We start from the raw sequence: 17,850 nt of genomic DNA on the forward strand, positions 1-17,850 counted from the left end.
TCACTGTGCCATAATAAAGAGTTGCAATAAAAACTATAGCCAGTGGCATCCATTTACCATGGATTTGAAAACCTAATAAACATGTTTTTTTTTTCTTAGAACCCTAATTTTATAATTAACATGTAAACCTAATTATTTATCTCTTAATTCATTCAAAAGTTTGCAGTATTTTCTTAAACACTTTACTCTCAAATTACTATCACTTTTTCAGACACCATACAGAAAGCATAGAGGAAAATAAGGATTGAGTGAGAAAGAGCAATGTTCAGTCACTGCTACATTAGTACACTGTGCTGTGTTTTATGCATTGATGATCAGTAAGTAACTGATACAAACACAGATATAGAGGGACACGCTATGTTCTTATTTGATTCTTTTATTTATGAATAATTAAATTTGATTAACAAATTCATGAATGGTGTGTAGTGTCATTGAAGACTAACAGTTTCAAGTTAACAAAAGTCCAAAAATTCTATCACAGATCCCTAAGTGGGAAAAAGTAACCTTATCAATGACCCCTTTTTGAGATGTGAGGCTTAAGAATGATATGTCAAGACAAAAGTTCAGTTCATCGTAGCATCATCAATACCTGAATTTAATCAATTCATTCCATTATTCATTTTTAACATTTTTCATGTCATCACAATTTTTAACATTGATACATACACGGACACGCTAGTAGCTGTCAGACTCTGGACACGCTAGTAGCTGTCAGACTTTGACGCAGCGGATATTAATGCATATTCAATATGAAGTTTTATCCGACGCTATATGTATAGTTGTCGAATACTAACGCGTATTAATATGAAGTTTTATCTGACATTACATGTTTACTTGTCAGACACTAATGTGTATTCAGTATGAAATTTTACATGACATTACATGTGTGGTTGTCAGATTCTAACGGGTATTCTATATAAAGTTTTAATCGACACTACTTATGTAGTTGTCGGACTCTAATGCGTATTCAATATGAAGTTTTATCCGACACTAACGTGTATTCAATGAGTTTTGGATGAAGTTTTGGTGTTACGTAGATAAAACACAGATACATACACCATTGAACGCGACATTATATGTGTTGTTGTCGGACACTGACGCATCTTTGACTGAAAATGTCGGAGTTACATCGTGAAAACATGCATTATACATTTCCCAATTCTCCTAATAGATTGATACTCATAATTGCATATAATGACTAGCTTATAAAAATTAAATGAGGGCACAAGCGTAAAAATATAAGATCTGAATTTTAAGAATTATGACAATAATATTGACTAGCATCAAGCTCAAAGTCATCAATACAAAAGAAAATTTGGACAATTATAATAAAACATGATGAATTCATTAACAAAATACTATGTTCTTAAATTTCCCTTTTGCTACATACATAACTTGATTTTGATAACAAAATAAATAAACAAGACAAATTCATAAAATATGTTTTAATTTAGTTTTTAAACAATTATATAGTACATCATAGCCTATAAAATCCTTCATTCTTCACTTTTCCTTCCATGATTAAAAAAAAAAACTCTATCTCTAACCAATGTCTGAATCGACACAGATGAAATTATCAGAATCATAATTAACCGACTTAATTTCAATAAAAATATATCGTTCTAGAGTTTTGCAAAATCACGGTGGCACCGTGATTTTTTTTTCTGACTCCTTACCGCTAATCCAAACATACACTTAATCAATCCATTTTAGGGCAAAGCACTATATGGTAGCTGCTGCTGCTGCACATCACTCCAAGCATGAACACCACCATTGTTAATCCAGTTGTTGTTGATGTTGTTTCCTCCATTATCATGATCGCCATTCATGCAAACACCATCATTATTTCTCGTCGGAGTCATCACCGAAGAATACGAATTCATCTCAAAGAACCATTCACTTGGACTTGGACCTGCTTTCCTCATATCACCACCATCATCACCAACACCTTGAAACATCTCCGCCTTTGAATTCTCGAGATTCTGAAACAAAATCGGTTGAGCCTTTTCGATGCCGCTAACCTGAGAAACCAAATCATTGCCACTAATAGTAATACCATCTTTCTTGTCATCATCATCTCCACCAAACATAGTTGCTAATCGTTGTTGCTGAAGCTTCAAATGCAAATCCTGGTTCATACAACTCAATGATTCAATAGCAAGATTAGTATTACTACTACTAGTAGTTGTTGTTGTTGTAGTAGTATTCACATTCATGAAGTTCATTCCTTGAATTGAATTTTCATTGATGAATCCATTTCCATTTGAAGTAGAAGAAAAAGGATATAAGTTTAGAGCCATCATTGGATTTGAGGTACTAGATGGATCAAGATGAAAAGTTGAAGGACTTGTAGTAGGAACACAAGTGTTATAGAAATAGGGTTTTGAAGTAAAGGGTAATGGTAAAGGTAAGGGTAATAAGCCACCAAGATGAAAATCAAGTGAAGGTGAAGAAGAGAACTTAGAAATGGATGATAATGATGATGATGATGAGTTTTTGAGTTTCTGTTTCTTTCGACAACCACCGCCGATCGGAACGTTACGCAACGATCCACCATTAGTCCAATATCTTCTACAGGTTTTGCAGAAGTGTCTTGGTTGAGTGAGGCTGTAGTTGTTGTAGTAACAGAATTTAGTGTTGGGAGAGTCACATCTTGGACATTTTACAACTACTCTTTGTTGTGGTTGTTGATCTAGTTTCTTGGATTCTGAAGAAGAATCCTCTTTTTGTTGTTGTTGGTTTTCATGATTTTGTGTGTTGTTGGTATTTGGTGGAACCATTGGGGAGAGAAAAAGAGAAAAGAAAAAGTGATGAAAAAAGGTTTGTTTTTTGAGTTTTGTTATGGAGAGGGAAGATAGAAGAACTTAGAAGGGTGTTGGTGTTGGTTGGTGTTGTTGATGTATTGTGCTTGTGATTGTTATTAAAAAGGATGTATGCAATAAAGGTAAGCATATATCTATATATACATGTATTTGTATGTATATATATATATATATATGGAGGAGAGAGAGGGGCATGAAAAGACAAAGAGTGACAGAAGGAGAGAGAAAGAGAGAACATAAACGAGAAAAATGAATAATAGAAAAGTGCTAGAGAAGTAAAGTATACTATGTATTATTTGTGGTGCAATGTAACAGTTTAATGTGACAACATTGTAGGATTAGGTAGGGTGAGAGCTAGCAACATTTATAGAGTAAAATTAATATTAATGTAAGAGTAATTAATAAATCTCTAATTTGATACTAGTCATGGTGCAAAAACTAGTAACGTATGTTCTTGTTATGAGTCTAGAACATGTATAACAAACTTCTCTAAACAGTACGCAAGCCCTTTCTTACTCTTTTAAGTTACAGATACGTGGATTTGGATACTTTTGTTTGTATATATTGAGAAGATTTTTGAAGACAACCAATTTATGTAGAGACATTAACTCACATCAAAACTGTGAGTATCAAAGTTTAAGATTGTCATAAAAAAATTATAAAAAAAAAATTTAAATCTTGATTTTTCTGTTAGTTGAATTAAGATTTGGGATGACAATTGGTAGAGTTTGGGTAGGTATTATAGTACTCGTTTCCATACTTGTGATTTAAAAAAATATTCGTACCCTAGTCCATATTCGTGTGGGTATCAGTATTCATATCTATATCCGTATCTTATGGTACCTCAATACCCATACTCGTACCAGTTTACTCGCATTTGTAGTTAAATTAAATTGATTAATTATAAAATATCATATAATTTTAATTTTTTTTAACAATATTAAAAAAAATTATGGATGTTATTGTTAAGTTAAGAAGTAAATAAACACTTTTATTAGAATGTGTAATAGTTTAATAGTGATATATTTTTTTTTTAAATTGATAAACATACATTTTTATATGAGAAAATGGATGATGCATTGACAGTGTAAAAAAGTTTTACACTGTCAACCAATCACGATCATGAATCAGGACAAGTCAGACTGTAATTTTAAAAAAGTTTATATGACATGGCAAAACATTTTGTTTCTATTGGATGACAGTGTAAATTTTTTTTACACTGTCAGTGCACTACCTTTAACCTCTTTTTATATAATAATATTAATGATTTATATAAATATGTAATGCAAGTATGAAGCGGGTTGGATTGTAAGATACTCGTGCATGCACTCATATCTGTTTATTTTAATGATAATTATCTGTTCCCGTATCCATTCTTATTTAGCAAATTTTTACCCTACTTATTACAGATATTTTTTGCGGATACCCTTAGGATATGGGCCAAATTACGATCCTAATTAAGATTTGCAATATTATACTCTAATTTTAAAAACACGTGTTTTGTTTTACGATGCTAAATTAACTTTTGTTAAATTACATTTTAAGAAAATAATTTATTTTTGAATTTCTTTTGACAGTTTTATTTTTGAATATATTTGTGTAAAAATAAATTAAATAATAATTTAAATATAAAACAATTATAATTTCAGATGTTATCAAGATATTTAGTAGAAAACATGATAAACCACAATTTATTATGACAAACATGCTTCCCAAGTAAAATAATACTAGTATTTATAGAATTCCCAAGTAAAATAATACTAGTATTTATAGAAGTATTGTAATGGTATGGGTCTAAGAGAAACATGTCATTGATATATAAGTTGAAGTGGTGATGTAGCGCGGAAGCTACCCCGATATTATTCCTAGGATACATGCATTATGCATATGAAGATAAGTGTTTTAGAAGACATGGTGTGCCCTCATGGTTATGTAAATTGAGGAAGTAACTTGACTCAGAAGAGTGTATCGACATCTATCTTAGTTATTAGAAACATATGTGTCTAAAGGATATATAGATATTGCCTCAATAGTCTTTACTTGAGTAAGATATGTATAGTTTCTCAAATTCACTATAAACGGGGAGCTATCTTTTTTCAAATACATGTTGTTTTGTGTTGGAATTAGAGTTGATTAGAAAGTATGGATTTAGAATTTGTTGTGACACACATCTATATTCGACCTTGACATTCGTGGACGTATAAGACCTATATTTTGGGAATAGGTGTATTAAATATCTCTCTCGTAAGAAGTAACGTAATGTTGAAATGATTGACACATCTCCCTACGCTAGTTAGTAAGGACGTTTCTCCTTCTTTAAAGTTATCGAGTGCTTTTCGAATCGCTTTCAAGGAGGTCCCAATCATTGGTGGCGTGTAGTTGATTGTACGACCCTCAAAGTCTGAAAAGGGTATAACGGGTTTTTGAAGTGTCATTTTTAACTTCACTGCTATTAATGATCTGCCATAAGAGTATTTATGCTTACTTTATCGTTCTTCTCTAAGAGTAGTTTTGTTTTAGCGTAGGATCAAGTTCAGACAATTTTTCGTTGGCACTAATCTTGCATGTTTAATTGTTCCTGGCTCTAAAACCTGAAGTTCAACGTCCTATTTTGCCGCTTGTTCCCATTTTCCAGGGGTTCGAAGATAGTGATCGTTTGTGCTCGCTCACTTGCTTCGTTGCACCTCTATTAGTTTCTTTCACAACATATATTATTCATGGTGATAGTTGTAAGTTTAAGAGTGCGCCTAAGAGGGGGGGGGTGAATTAGGATTTTGAAGATTTATCCGGTTTTAGAATACTTGTACTTATTTTTGGTTAAGTATTTGAAGATTTTTGAATGGTTCTTTTCTTTTCTTGGTAATAGTGATGAAAGCGGTAAAATGCGGAAAAGTAAAGAACACAATGATGTATACTGGTTCCCCTCACAATCCGAGAGTACTCCAGTCCCCTTTCAACATGAAAGAGATTTTACTATTGTTAGATCTTTGTACAAGCCTATACCAAGACTCCTCCTACAATCTTCTAACAAAACCACCAAGAACAATCCTCTTGGATTTTTACTAAGTACATTAAGAGAACAATCCTCCCCTAATGACTTTCTTGCTTCCAACAATCCTGGACAACAAGAACAACCAACCAAGTAGAACAAGAAAACAATCATTTCCTTTCTACTAACTTATTTCCAACAATCCTGGACAACAAGAATTTACAAAACAAATCTGGAAAATATTTGAGTGATAAAGTTGATGAACATATATCAATCTATAAGATTGATCTTCTCTTTCAAGCAAGACAATTTACAATGATATAATAGTGCTCAAGTGTTTATGTATGAATGAGAAACTTTTCTAACAATGTGTAGAAAAAGTTTCAATGAAGGTTCAAGTATGAAATACTTGTATGAAAATATATGATGAAAATATATGATCAAAAAGGTGGTAAATTGTAATGAAAGAGGTGAAATTCAAATATGAAAATATAGAGTATATATAGTGTCTTAACACCCCTAGGAATGAGTATGATTCAATGAAAAGGTGCAAAGATTGATGGTATTAAAATGGATCACGTTCAGATTTGAAACATACTGTTTTTTTTTACTCTGGTACGTTGGAAACCGATTTACCATTATAGGAAATCGAATTCCCTGAAGCGATGTGTCTAAAAATTCAAAAACTGACACTGGAAATCGATTTACCCATATAGGAAATCGATTTCCATGTTAAAAAAACAGTTCTGGAAATCTGTTTCCAAATACAGGAAATCTGTTTCCAGTTCAGGAAATCTGTTTCCAAATACAGGAAATCTGTTTCCTGACAGCAAACAACTTTGATTTGAAATATAGGAAAAGATTGATATTTTAACCAAAAGGACCATGCATGCAACTAAATATTTAGGAGAATATTGAGCACTAAGTTATCAATATAAATTGCATGCTTATACCTTAATAAATCAAGATCAATGCTATTCTTCAAAATATAATTCTTGAATTCTTTGATGCTAGCTTTTACGCATGATGAATCTTGAGTACTTGATTTGATTAAATTCACTTGAGGCTTTTTCCATACTTTTTGACATGATCTTTTGATTATTACTTTGTCTTCATCAAAACAAAATAGATGGAGAGTCTTGACTTCACATTCTCCCCCTTTTTGATGATGACAAACCATTGAAATTTGAAGTGCTTGGATCTCATGAAAAAACTTGAATCTCTTATGTGAATGCTCCCCCTTTCTTTGACAACTCCCTCTTGATCAAATCTCTCCCTTGATTCATATAGATTTTGCATCTTACTTTTGGGCTGCAATAGTTAGAGACAAGCATACACATACACATATATATCTTCTCCCCCTTTGTCATTAGCAAAAAGGATGGGAAAAGACTTTAAAATGTAGAGAAACTTATAAAAATACATATAATTTATACCTATGAGTTTTACCTCATGAGTGACTTCATCAAAACATTCATCTTTGGTAAATATGATTTTGAAGCCTTTGTCAGAAAGTTGGCTTTCCTTAGAAGATTTTTCTTTAGTCTTTCAACATCAAGTACATCTTCAAATGGATGTGAAAGTTAGTACTCCAACTTTGCCAATGCCAAGAATTCTTCCTTTAAGGTATTCTCCATATGTGAAATCACCCTTGGACTTTATAACTAGATTTGAAAGTTAGTTTATGTCTCCCATCAAATGCTTAGAACCACCACTTATCAAAACATCATAGATTTAAAGTGGTCCAGAAGCAAACCTACAAAACAAATCAAGTTTGATTTGGTACCCAATGTGCTTTGGGTCCATCATAGTTAGTTCCCTTCTTAACCCACACATAATGTCCACTTGCCACACTAAAGTTTCTAACATAGCAAGCATTAGGTGTATGGCCAACAATACCACAATAAAAACAAGTAGGAACAAAGTTACTTTTATATCTAGGAACATATGGTTTCTTTTTAGGAAACCTTTTAGGATGATGATGAACCTTTTGTGCTTTATCCAATTTGTTGAATTGTTCACTTGCCTTCACAAAAATAGTTTTACTAGTACTTGGTTTGTTAGACTTTGCATATCCAAGACCACTTTTATCATTAGGGAATCTTTGTTGCCTAAGGACACCTGCCAACCCAATTTGTCCTTTTTCATACCTTTCAACTACTCTCTTTAATTGAACAATTTGAAAAGAGAGTGATTCACATTTATTACATGTATATTTTTGTTCAACATATTGTTTCTTTTCAACATCAAAATCTTTCTGCATGGTATCCATTTTCTCTTCAAGAGTTTTGATTTGTTTCTTTTGAGTTGATACGGTTTTATACAAGATTTTGCATTCATTCATTAATTCATTTATAGCACATTGAACATCATTATCAAAAAGGGAAAATTCATTACTAACCTCATTGTCTTCATCATCAGAATGGTGTGTTGCTACCAATGCAAGATTCACATGTTCTTCATCTGAAGATGAACTTATTTCATTGTCATCCCATGCTACATATGCTTTCTTTGATTTTTTATCCTTATTTTTCTTGAAGTATTTGTTCTTCTTTTCAAGTTTAGGGCATTCACTTTTGACATGTCCTCTTTCTCCACATTCAAAGCATTTAATCTTCCTTGTTGGTGCTTCCTCTTTAATGATCTCCTTTTTCCTTTCTTTTCTTAGAAATTTCTCAAACTTTTTGATAAACTCATTATCTTCTTCACTAGTGGATTCATCCTCTTGATTGCTATCATGATGCTTGACTCTTGTCTTCAAGGCAATATCTTTTGAATCTTTTATTTGAATTTCATGCGTTTCAAGTCTTCCGAGTTCTGTTTCATATTCTTGAAGTTTACCGAACAAGGTTGCAGAAGTCATCTTTGATAGATTCTTTTTCTCGGATATCGCCGTTACTTTCGGTTGCCATTCTCTTGTTAAAGATCTAAGCACCTTTAGATTTATTTCTTCGGTAGTGAGGGTCTTACCAAGTGCCTTCAAGTGATTTGTCAAATGAACGAATCGTTTTTGCAATTCAAGAATAGTTTCTCTGGGCTTCATTCTAAACAGTTCGTATTCTTGACTTAAGGTATTCAATCTTGATCTTTTAACTTCGGTGGTACCTTCATGAGTTTCTACAAGAGTATCCCATATTTCCTTTGCTGTTGTACATGCCGATACTCGGAAAAATTCATCCATACTAAGAGCACCTTGAAGAAGATTGATAGCCTTTTTGTCAGCAAGAACCTTCTTTCTATCATCATCATTCCATGAAACTTTAAGCTTTGTTGATTCAACACCATCGACAACAGTTGTAGGAACAAAGGGACCATTTTGGACTGCTTCCCATACTTCTTCTCCTTGTGCTTCTAAGTGAGCCTTCATTCGGATTTTCCAAAAGTCAAAGTATTCACCACAAAATAATGGAGGCTTGTTGTTACTACCACCATCTCTAAAAACTGGATTTTGATTTGCGGAAGCCATTCTGGATCTTTAGGAACAGGTTACCTATAACCTGCTCTGATGCCAATTGTAAGTTTAAGAGTGCGCCTAAGAGGGGGGGGGGGGGGGTGAATTAGGATTTTGAAGATTTATCCGGTTTTAGAATACTTGTACTTATTTTTGGTTAAGTATTTGAAGATTTTTGAATGGTTCTTTTCTTTTCTTGGTAATAGTGATGAAAGCGGTAAAATGCGGAAAAGTAAAGAACACAATGATGTATACTGGTTCCCCTCACAATCCGAGAGTACTCCAGTCCCCTTTCAACATGAAAGAGATTTTACTATTGTTAGATCTTTGTACAAGCCTATACCAAGACTCCTCCTACAATCTTCTAACAAAACCACCAAGAACAATCCTCTTGGATTTTTACTAAGTACATTAAGAGAACAATCCTCCCCTAATGACTTTCTTGCTTCCAACAATCCTGGACAACAAGAACAACCAACCAAGTAGAACAAGAAAACAATCCTTTACTTTCTACTAACTTGTTTCCAACAATCCTGGACAACAAGAATTTACAAAACAAATCTGGAAAATATTTGAGTGATAAAGTTGATGAACATATATCAATCTATAAGATTGATATTCTCTTTCAAGCAAGAAAATTTACAATGATATAATAGTGCTCAAGTGTTTATGTATGAATGAGAAACTTTTCTAACAATGTGTAGAAAAAGTTTCAATGAAGGTTCAAGTATGAAACACTTGTATGAAAATATATGATCAAAAAGGTGGTAAATTGTAATGAAAGAGGTGAAATTCAAATATGAAAATATAGAGTATATATAGTGTCTTAACACCCCTAGGAATGAGTATGATTCAATGAAAAGGTGTAAAGATTGATGGTATTAAAATGGATCACGTTCAGATTTGAAACATACTGTTTTTTTTTACTCTGGTACGTTGGAAATCGATTTACCATTATAGGAAATCGATTTCCCTGAAGCGATGTGTCTAAAAATTCAAAAACTGACACTGGAAATCGATTTACCCATATAGGAAATCGATTTCCATGTTAAAAAAACAGTTCTGGAAATCTGTTTCCAAATACAGGAAATCTGTTTCCTGACAGCAAACAACTTTGATTTGAAATATAGGAAAAGATTGATATTTTAACCAAAAGGACCATGCATGCAACTAAATATTTAGGAGAATATTGAGCACTAAGTTATCAATATAAATTGCATGCTTATACCTTAATAAATCAAGATCAATGCTATTCTTCAAAATATAATTCTTGAATTCTTTGATGCTAGCTTTTACGCATGATGAATCTTGAGTACTTGATTTGATTAAATTCACTTGAGGCTTTTTCCATACTTTTTGACATGATCTTTTGATTATTACTTTGTCTTCATCAAAACAAAATAGATGGAGAGTCTTGACTTCACAATAGTGTCAACCTTGACCAAGAAGCAAAGTAAGGATATTTCACGCGTCTGGGTGGATCCAAGCATATTGGGGACTATTTTCGCTTTTGTTTGTGAAGATGTTTTTTACCAAGCTTTGACTGACGTGGATCCCATAATTGACTGAAAAAATGTTCCCCTAGATGAAGGTAAGAAGATCTACAACCAATATGATGGGTGTGCTATCTTTTTCATGAATGTCTATTCTCCCTCATAGGTTATCGCTTCCCTTCAATGATTTTGATTCAGTGTACTGAACCATTTGCTTATTTCCCCCTTATAATTATATCTAGTGAGTTAGGCGTTCATTAAAATTTTCCAACATTGGTGCGACTATAAGGGGGTAAGCCAACCTTTACATTGTTCCTTCATCTTTTCAAAACTCAAAACAACTCCAACTATGTGAATGATACTGGTTTGCTCTCCTTGAGGCAACACATCATGTACTCCGAAACTTATTATGATAGCATGAAGAGTTTTAAGGACCACTTTTACCTAGTTACCCATTTGAACGAAGATGTGCAACTTAGAAATTGGTCATTCCTCTGTGTGCTCGGACATTTTTTAGAAGTATTGGACCCAAAGTCACTACTTGATGAGGGAGGGGTCATATGGTTACAAGGAGGGAGACATGTATCTAGAGGAGTTATACATGAAGAACCAGTTGGTGGCTTTTTGTAAGGAGCTTGGTTACATTGGTGGAGTTGTCCCTTCTGACGGAGGCGTCAAGAAGCCGATTGAAAATGTGCATTCAGACCCGCTGGCTGGTGAATGCCAAATCAAAGGAGGAAAGGAAGAAAATCTTCGGTAAGTGGAATTGTTGCCTTATTTTCACTATTTCATCTTTTTTGAATATTCTCTAATGTCTCCTTTCTTGATTGTGTAGATAAAATGAAGAGCAAGGATGTTATGTTATGGAGTTATGCCTAGATTAGTCAATCAAACATAATTGATATTTCATATATTTCTTAATGCATATATATATATATATATATATATATATATATTATTCTTATGGATTTATAAGGTGCCGAAAGGATCTCATAGGTCTAGACCAAGGGTAAATCGTGGTTATGTCTGTAAGGACATGATCCTTTGTGTTGTGAAAAACGATGTCAAGAACAAAATATAATAGGAAATTAGGGAAGATAAGAAGAACACAAGAATTGGTTATAACTGCTATTCTTTTACTTTCTCTTAAAACAAAATTACAAGTTGACAAGAATAACAAATAACCTCTCTCACCCTAAATTGGGATTTGCAGCTTAGCAATGATGAGAGACTAGTATGTTATTCATAATAAAACCTAACATACTAACTAATGGGATTTTTGCACAAGGCCCATTACACAAGCCAACTTAATAAACAAGATAACTTAATAAATTAGGGTTTAAACACTAAAACCTAATTTAACATGCTAACAACCCTAGCATCTTCGACACAAGCATGTGAACAACCTTCGACTTCACGCTTAATCCTGTCGAACCAAGAAGCTACCCTTCGACCATACTAGAGTTCGATCCAATATCTCACAAATCTCCACCTTGGACCTAACTCTACAACATCAAGGGAACAAACTAGCTTTCTTCATGCAGCTTTATCAATTGCATACAGTGGAAAAACTTGCAACTCGGCAATGTCTTTGTGATCATATCAGCAGCATTGTCCTCAGTCAAAACCTTCAGCACTTGGACTTCTCCATGCTCGATTACTCCTCTAACGAAATGCAGCCTCACATCAATGTGCTTAGTTCGCTTATGATAGGCTGAATTCTTCGACAAGTGTATTGCACTTTGACTATCACATTTAACAGTGATACCTCGACCTTGAAGTTTCAACTCGTTTGTGAAACCTTCAAGCCACAATGCTTCTTTCACAGCTTCAGTTAGGGCAATATAATCCACTTCAGTGGTTGATAGAGCAACAACCTTCTGAAGTGTTGCTTTCCAACTAATTGCAGTACCAAACATAGTGAAAACATATCCAGAAATAGATTTTCTAGAATCCATACAACCTGCATAATCAGAGTCGACATATCCTTCAATTGCTGCTTTACTATCTTCACCCAAGGCTCCACCATAAATTAGGACTCTGTTCTGAGACCCATTTATGTACCTTAAAATCCACTTCAATGCTTGCTAGTGAGCCTTTTCCAGGATTCGCCATGTACCTGCTTACAAGACTTACTGCATATGCTATGTCGGGTCTAGTACAGACCATAGCATACATCAAAGAACCAACGATATTAGCATACGGGATGCTATTCATATAGGCTCTTTCGACATCAGTACTGGGACACTGATCAATACTCAGCTTGAATTGAGGGTTTGTTGGAGTCACAACTGGCTTCGAATTCGTCATACCAAAATTTTCGAGATTAATCTTTCGTAGATATACCTCTTGAGATAAGCATAACTTCGACTTCTTTCTATCTCTTCAAATGTCAATTCCAAGAATCCTGGAAGCAGCTCCCAGATCCTTCATATCGAACTCCTTATTGAGTTCAGCCTTCACCCTCATCACATCTTCGACTTTGTTACTTACTATGAGAATATCATCCACATAAAGCAACAAAATAACAAATGAATTTCCAGGTCGAAATCTGAAGTAAACACAGTGGTCAAACTGACTTCTAATGAAACTTATGCGTGTCATGAACTTGTCGAATCTCTTATTCCACTATCGAGGAGATTGTTTCAGTCCATACAAAGATATATTTATCTTGCACACATAATCTTTCTTCCCCTTTTCGACATACCCTTCAGATTGCCTCATCAGGATCGTTTCATCTAGATCACCATACAAGAATGCAGTATTCACATCCATCTGTTCCAGTTCAAGATCGAATTGTGCCACCATGGCAAGCAACATTCAAATGGACCTATGTTTCACAGCAGGAGAAAACACATCATTGAAGTCGACACCTTCTTTCTGAGTGAAACCCCTTGCAACTAACCTTGCCTTGTATCTTTTCGACGTCACTCATTCAATTCCTTCCTTAACTTTGAAAATCCATTTACAGCTGACTAACCTTGCCCCAGCAGGTTTCTTGATCAGTTCCCAAGTATGATTATCATGAAGAGATTTCATCTCATAATCCATGGCCTTCAGCCATTCAGTCTTATTTCGACTCCTCATAACTTCCTTATAGTCTCTAGGTTCTTCGTCTAGAAACTCACTTGCAGAGATTAAGGCATAAGCTATAAGATCTGCATACCCAAGTCTCTAAGGTGGCTTGATGGCTCTTCTCGACCTATCTCTTGACAATAGGTAGTCATCGACAGTTTCCTCAATTTCCTCAGCATCTTCGTCTTCTTCTTCGACTTCATCAGGGATATGCAATTCAGCATCAACATGCTCCACCTCAACGGGAATCTCTACCCGTTCTAGCGCTTCGTCAGATGTTTCTGTACTTTGACCAACATCATCAGTTTTCTTAAAAGTCATTTCAGCTTCATTGAAAACTACATCTCGACTGGTGATACACCTCTTGTGAGCTGGCTCTAGGCACCATAGCCTATAAGCTTTGACTCCTTCAGGGTATCCCATGAACATGCATTTTAGAGCTCTAGGTTCGACCTTGTCTTGCCTAATGTGAGCATAGGCTATGCAGCTAAATACTCTCAGTTTGTCGAGATCTGGTGGATGTCCCGACCAAACTTCTTCAGGTGTCTTCATATCTAACGCTGTTGAAGGACATCTGTTTATCAGATATGTTGCTGTCAAAACAGCCTCAGCCCAGAACACCTTCTTTAACTCCGCACTAGTCAACATGCATCTGACTCTCTCCAAAATAGTTCGATTAAACCTTTTAGCCAAACCATTTTGCTGTGGAGTGCCTGTAGTAGTTCCGTGCCTTGCAATACCAAAGCCCGCACAAAAACTGTCGAACGCCTCATTGCAAAATTAAAGGCCATTATCGGTTCTCAACCTCATGACCTTCTTGCCAGTTTGATTTTCTACTAGAGTCTTCCAACTTTTGAAATTCTCAAAAGTTTCATCCTTAGTCTTCTGAATGAATACCCATAACTTCCTGGAATAATCATCAACTATGGATAGAAAATACCTTGCTCCTGAATGTGGTGGACACCTTGCAGGCCCCCAAGGATCAGCATGGATGTAATCAAGGGATCCATGTGTTCTTTGTTTGCCTTTGTTGAACTTCACTCTCCAAGATTTTCCAAGTACACGGGGTTCACAAAACTTTAGCTTTTCGACTTTGTCTCAACCAAACAGATTTTGTTTCCCTAATTCGACCATACCCCTTTCAGTGACATGACCCAATCTCATGTGCCAGATTTCTGTCTTCGACAAAGGTTTCGTGGATGCAACATTTTTCGAACCACTTACAACTTCGGCCGCAAGGGTATACAAGCCTTGTTTCTTCACGCCTTTCAAGACTTCCTTCGACCCCTTCATGACTCTTAGGATACTTTTCTCTCCTTGGAAAACATATCCTTTCTTGTCGAATTCACCAAGAGAAAGTAGATTTCTCTTCAAGTCAGGAACATACCTGACTTCAGTCAACAACCTTATTGACTCATCATGGAGCTTGAATCTCACAGATCCAACACCTGCAATCTTGCAAGCTTTGTAGTTTCCCAGCAATAACGATCCACCGTCTTGATCACATAATTCCTCGAACAAGTATTTGTTTGGAGTAATGTGCCAAGTGCAACTTGAATCTATAATTCACTCTCTTCTCGAGTCACTGCTTGAAACCACAAGAACATATGATGATTCAAAATCATCTTGAACAATGGTTGCATTACCATTATCCTTACCTCCATGATCTTTCAGGCGTTCAGGGCACACCTTTCTTGTGTGACCCTCCTTCTTACAATGATAGCATTGAATGCCAGATGCTTCGCCACTGTAAGACATCGACTGGCTTTTGCCTTTCTTCTTGTCGAACTTACCATCCTTTCGCAAGAATTTTCCTTTAACGACCAAACCTTCACCAACTGTCAAAGGTTTATGCTCCTTTCGTTCATTTAAGTCCTTAGAATACAAGGCTGATTGAACTTCTTCAAACGTCAGGGACTCCCTTCCATATAAGAGAGTTTCTTTGAAGTGAGCATGTGATCGAGGCAAAGAACACAATAGTAACAGCGCTTGATCTTCATCATCGATCTTCACATCAATATTTTCAAGATCAGGAATCAGCTTGTTGAACATATCCAACTACTCAGCCAACACTTTGTCTTCAATCATCTTGAATGAATACAAAGCTTGCTTTAGGTAGAGTCGATTTACCAGCGATTTAGTCATATATAAACTTTCAAGTTTCACCCATAACCCTGATTTCGTCGTCTCCTTTGATACCTTCTGGAGAACCTTATCACCAAGGCTCAACAGAATTGCGCTGTGTGCTTTCTCTATCATATTCGTCTTCTCCGCTGCCGTCAATTATGCATTCATGGTTGCCTCTCCCTTCAACGCTTCCAAGCAACCTTGCTGAACCAGTAGGGCTTTCATCTTCAAGCGCCACAGACCGAAATCATTCACTCTGGTGAACTTTTCAATCTCATACTTTGTTGACGGCATCTTTTCCACGCTCACCGCACCAATTTGTTGTGAAAAACGATGTCAAGAACAAAATATAATAGGGAATTAAGGAAGATAAGAAGGACACAAGAATTGGTTATAACTGCTATTCTTTTACTTTCTCTTAAAACAAGATTACAAGTTGACAAGAATAACAAATAACCTCTCTCACCCTAAATTAGGATTTGCAGCTTAGCAATGATGAGAGAGTAGTATGCTATTTATAATAAAACCTAACATACTAACTAATGGGCTTTTTCCACAAGGCCCATTACACAAGCCAACTTAATTAATAAGCTAACTTAATAAATTAGGGTGTAAACACTAAAACCTAATTTAACATGCTAATAACCCTAGCATCTTTGACCCAAGCATGTGAACAACCTTCGACTTCACGCTTAATCCTATCGAACCAAGAAGCTACCCTTCGACCATTCTAGAGTTCGATCCAATATCTCACACTTTGAAACATGATACGTGAATCTAATTGATGGTGAAATGTGCTATTAGATTTATACCTAGATAATTATCTATCATTAGTTAGAGTCTAGTCATAGATTTAGACTTGATATTCACATATATTGTTGAAGCATAATGCTTTCATATTGTTTATTAGAATATCAGATTGTCAATTAACAATATCATTGATATCACAATGTTATTTCAGACATGGACAACATTATTGAGAAACAGGTGATAATGTTTATTGATGGTTATACAGCATAATTGGTCATTGATATGCATATAATAATAATAACAACACATAACCCCAACACTCACCATCACTAATATTTCTACCATTCTACTTTCTTTTCTCTTATGAATAAAATAACCTTTCAAAACTAAACCTTTTTTTTGCATGAAATTATAATCATTGCAAATATGCTATATTTCTCATTTGATGTGGATACAATAATTTTACTTACTACATTGTGACTTTTGTTAACACAACTGCTATAATATTTTCTAATTAATTACCACAAAACCAAGCTAACAAGCATCGGTAGTGACTTTAAAAGGAAGTTCAAAATTAGGTAATGTTAGTGATGGTAAATTAGTCATAGCATTGTAAGTTGTGTGAATGATTCTTCTACTCTAAAAATCCAATTTAGTGTATGGGATTTAAGTAGATCGGTCAATGGACAATCAATAGTGGCATACTGTTGCAAAAAGTGTCTATATACAAACTAGTGATGATCCCGTGAAACGCTCTAAGGCCATAAGAGACTTAGGGGTCAGCCATGACAAAATATATTTCACCTTAGTAGGATCGACATGTACACTATTTCCATAAATGATATGACCTAAACAACCCATTGAAAAAACCCCAAAAATAACACTCAAAGAATTTAGCAAAATATTGATGGTCAGGTAATAATTTTAAAATTTTCTATAACTATAATAAATGGGTAGACAAGGTAGGAATATAAATGAGGATATCATCCTGTTTACCGTGAAAATTGGTAAACAAGCGCTAGTATTCCAAAAGCAAAAAACTTTGGTTACTCACATGATCGACTAGATTGATCTTAGGACATGTGCTTTATCTTTTAAATATTATCGTTTAAGATGAAGAACACTTTGACGCATATCATGTTC

General features: G+C 34.7%; 1 protein-coding gene across 1 annotated transcript; it reads right to left on the reverse strand.

Annotated features, from left to right (window-relative positions):
- Positions 1-1,378: 1,378 nt before the first annotated feature.
- On the reverse strand, positions 1,379-2,944 carry LOC131645960 (dof zinc finger protein DOF5.7-like). The gene has a single exon (XM_058916149.1). It carries the CDS (start codon positions 2,778-2,780, stop codon positions 1,710-1,712), a length of 1,071 nt encoding a protein of 356 aa, XP_058772132.1. The 5' UTR covers positions 2,781-2,944; the 3' UTR covers positions 1,379-1,709.
- Positions 2,945-17,850: the final 14,906 nt, after the last annotated feature.

The sequence above is a fragment of the Vicia villosa genome, linkage group LG2 (assembly GCF_029867415.1).
Source record: "Vicia villosa cultivar HV-30 ecotype Madison, WI linkage group LG2, Vvil1.0, whole genome shotgun sequence".
Taxonomy (NCBI): domain Eukaryota; kingdom Viridiplantae; phylum Streptophyta; class Magnoliopsida; order Fabales; family Fabaceae; genus Vicia; species Vicia villosa.

What these genes read in the sequence shown, in the direction of transcription:
- LOC131645960 (XM_058916149.1), bottom strand. Translation starts at nt 2,780, where the DNA reads ATGGTTCCACCAAATACCAACAACACACAAAATCATGAAAACCAACAA.